This window comes from Priapulus caudatus, unplaced genomic scaffold, assembly GCF_000485595.1.
Source record: "Priapulus caudatus unplaced genomic scaffold, Priapulus_caudatus-5.0.1 Scaffold168, whole genome shotgun sequence".
NCBI classification, from domain to species: Eukaryota; Metazoa; Priapulida; class Priapulimorpha; order Priapulimorphida; family Priapulidae; genus Priapulus; species Priapulus caudatus.
Window position 1 is genome coordinate 453,822 of NW_014577229.1, and position 1,920 is coordinate 455,741.

A 1,920-nucleotide genomic window follows, 5' to 3' on the forward strand; every position below is an offset into this window, starting at 1 on the left:
GATGGCGCTAGTGTCGTCCCATCTTGGTGATCATGGCTGCTGAATTTGATAGCCTTGAGAAGTGTTTGGCTAAACACCTGCCTGCCGCGGACTTAAAGACAGTTAATCAGATATTATATGGCAGGGAATTAAGGTATCATTTTAACGCAAATATAAACCAATACACCATGAAAATGTCCTGCTTGTATCACCTCTAGCACCCGAGCTACTCACCTGGGCTGTAGCTCTTCTAGCTCTCTAGTACTAGTAGTAGTACTATAGTCTATAGCCCGCATATACTGCCGCTGGTAATGTAAGCTGGTAATGTAAACTGCCAGCGGCAGTTAATGTAAGCGGGCTATAGTACTAGAGCTACCTGTGCTGTAGCTTAGCTCACTGAGACAGTGTCAGTTGATCTACCATCACTGGCATCAGCACCTCTGCTGGTAGACCAATAAATTGTGCCCTAAACATTTTTATATTCTGATGTTATTTTAGGGCCCAATGGGGCAATAGCATTCCATAGACAAAACCTGTGAATTCTGTCGTGCAAAATGCACGACAACCTTTTCACTATTTACGGCCGTGTTACATAGAAAAATACAGAAATACCTAAAGCTGTCGCTTTATTAACATCTTACCCTACATTACAAAACACTTGTCATGCAGTATTCTCTTCTTTAACACGTTCAACGCTGCATGGTTACAATGACACCTACGCCCGTGTGCTGGATTTCGCGCGTTTTCCCCGCTTAGTCACTGGATTACACAAAAGTTTTTTGCAGGTGTTTAACTAGCTATAAAATTATTATAATTAGTGGCTAGTATAATATCGATATAAATTACTCTCAGACATCAAAGACAAACACCATCCGTAATCAATCACCATGATCAATAAAATCAAACACAACTCCTCAGCACATCAAAACAACTTCACAACAACCGGCGGTCAACCGCCCTTTGGCGAGGTGAACCAAAAAACATTACCTCAGTCCCAAAACTCCCAAAAATAACGTTCGCAAACAAACAGTAAAGTAATTGTATGAATTATGCCATCTACTACTGGGTTTAATAGAGTGAACGTTGTTGAATTTCTAAGCGTACAGCCCCTGACATCTATAGGAAAACATAGTAACGTTCCAAAAAATCATTTTTATTTTTTTTGGCCACGAGTATACTCGTTTCGCGGCCGTTCGTTTTGCAGGTTCGAACGAGTATACTCGTGTTTCGGCGTTGAACGTGTTAATCAGCGTTTATTTTATTAAAACATCACGACATAATCAGGCAAATTCGCTACACTCCAAACTGCCAATCTTGATTGAACCGGCGCCGGACAGCGTCACAGCGATGATTTCATTGGCCGCGTGAGAAATGTCGTTGTGCGGTTCAATGTAAGATTGGCAGTTTTGTGTGGTAGCAAATTTTGCGTGATTTTATCTGTCGTGACGTTTTATAAAATAAACGTGATTAAAGAGGAGCAATACTGCAGACAAGTGTTTGTAATGTAGATAAGATGTTAATAAAGCGACGGCTTTAGGTATTTCTTTGATTTTCTATGTAACACGCCGTCGAAATAGTGAAAAGGTCGTTGTGCATTTTCACGACAGAATTCACAGCAGTTTTGTCTTATGGAAGGCTATTGGGCCCTACAAATATAATCAGAATATAAAAATGTGTAGGGCACAATTTATTGGTCTACTCTGCTGGGTGTGCTATGCCTGTCAGGCTGTCTGGTGCTTGATTCACTGAGCAGATGCAAAATGGATGATGTTGCACTCATACTTTATCCAGATAAGGTCGGTTCAAGGCGATAGAGAACGATGGGTCCAATAAAACCATAGTGTCATTTTAGCCATCAATCAATATAATATAATATCCAACTATATAAGGTTAGAGTTAGGTTAGGGATTCTTGTGAGGATCTAGAAGGTTAGGGTTGAGG

The 1,920-nt window shown here is 40.6% G+C and overlaps 1 protein-coding gene across 1 annotated transcript in view; it reads left to right on the forward strand.

Annotated features, from left to right (window-relative positions):
* LOC106806585 (beta-ureidopropionase-like) overlaps window positions 1-1,920 on the forward strand; it is a 12,334-nt gene continuing 10,414 nt past the window's right edge. Inside the window, exon 1 of the mRNA XM_014808575.1 lies at window positions 1-133. Within this exon, the coding sequence (XP_014664061.1) occupies window positions 33-133 (101 nt within the window). The 5' untranslated portion in view covers window positions 1-32. The remainder of the gene's footprint in view (window positions 134-1,920) is intronic.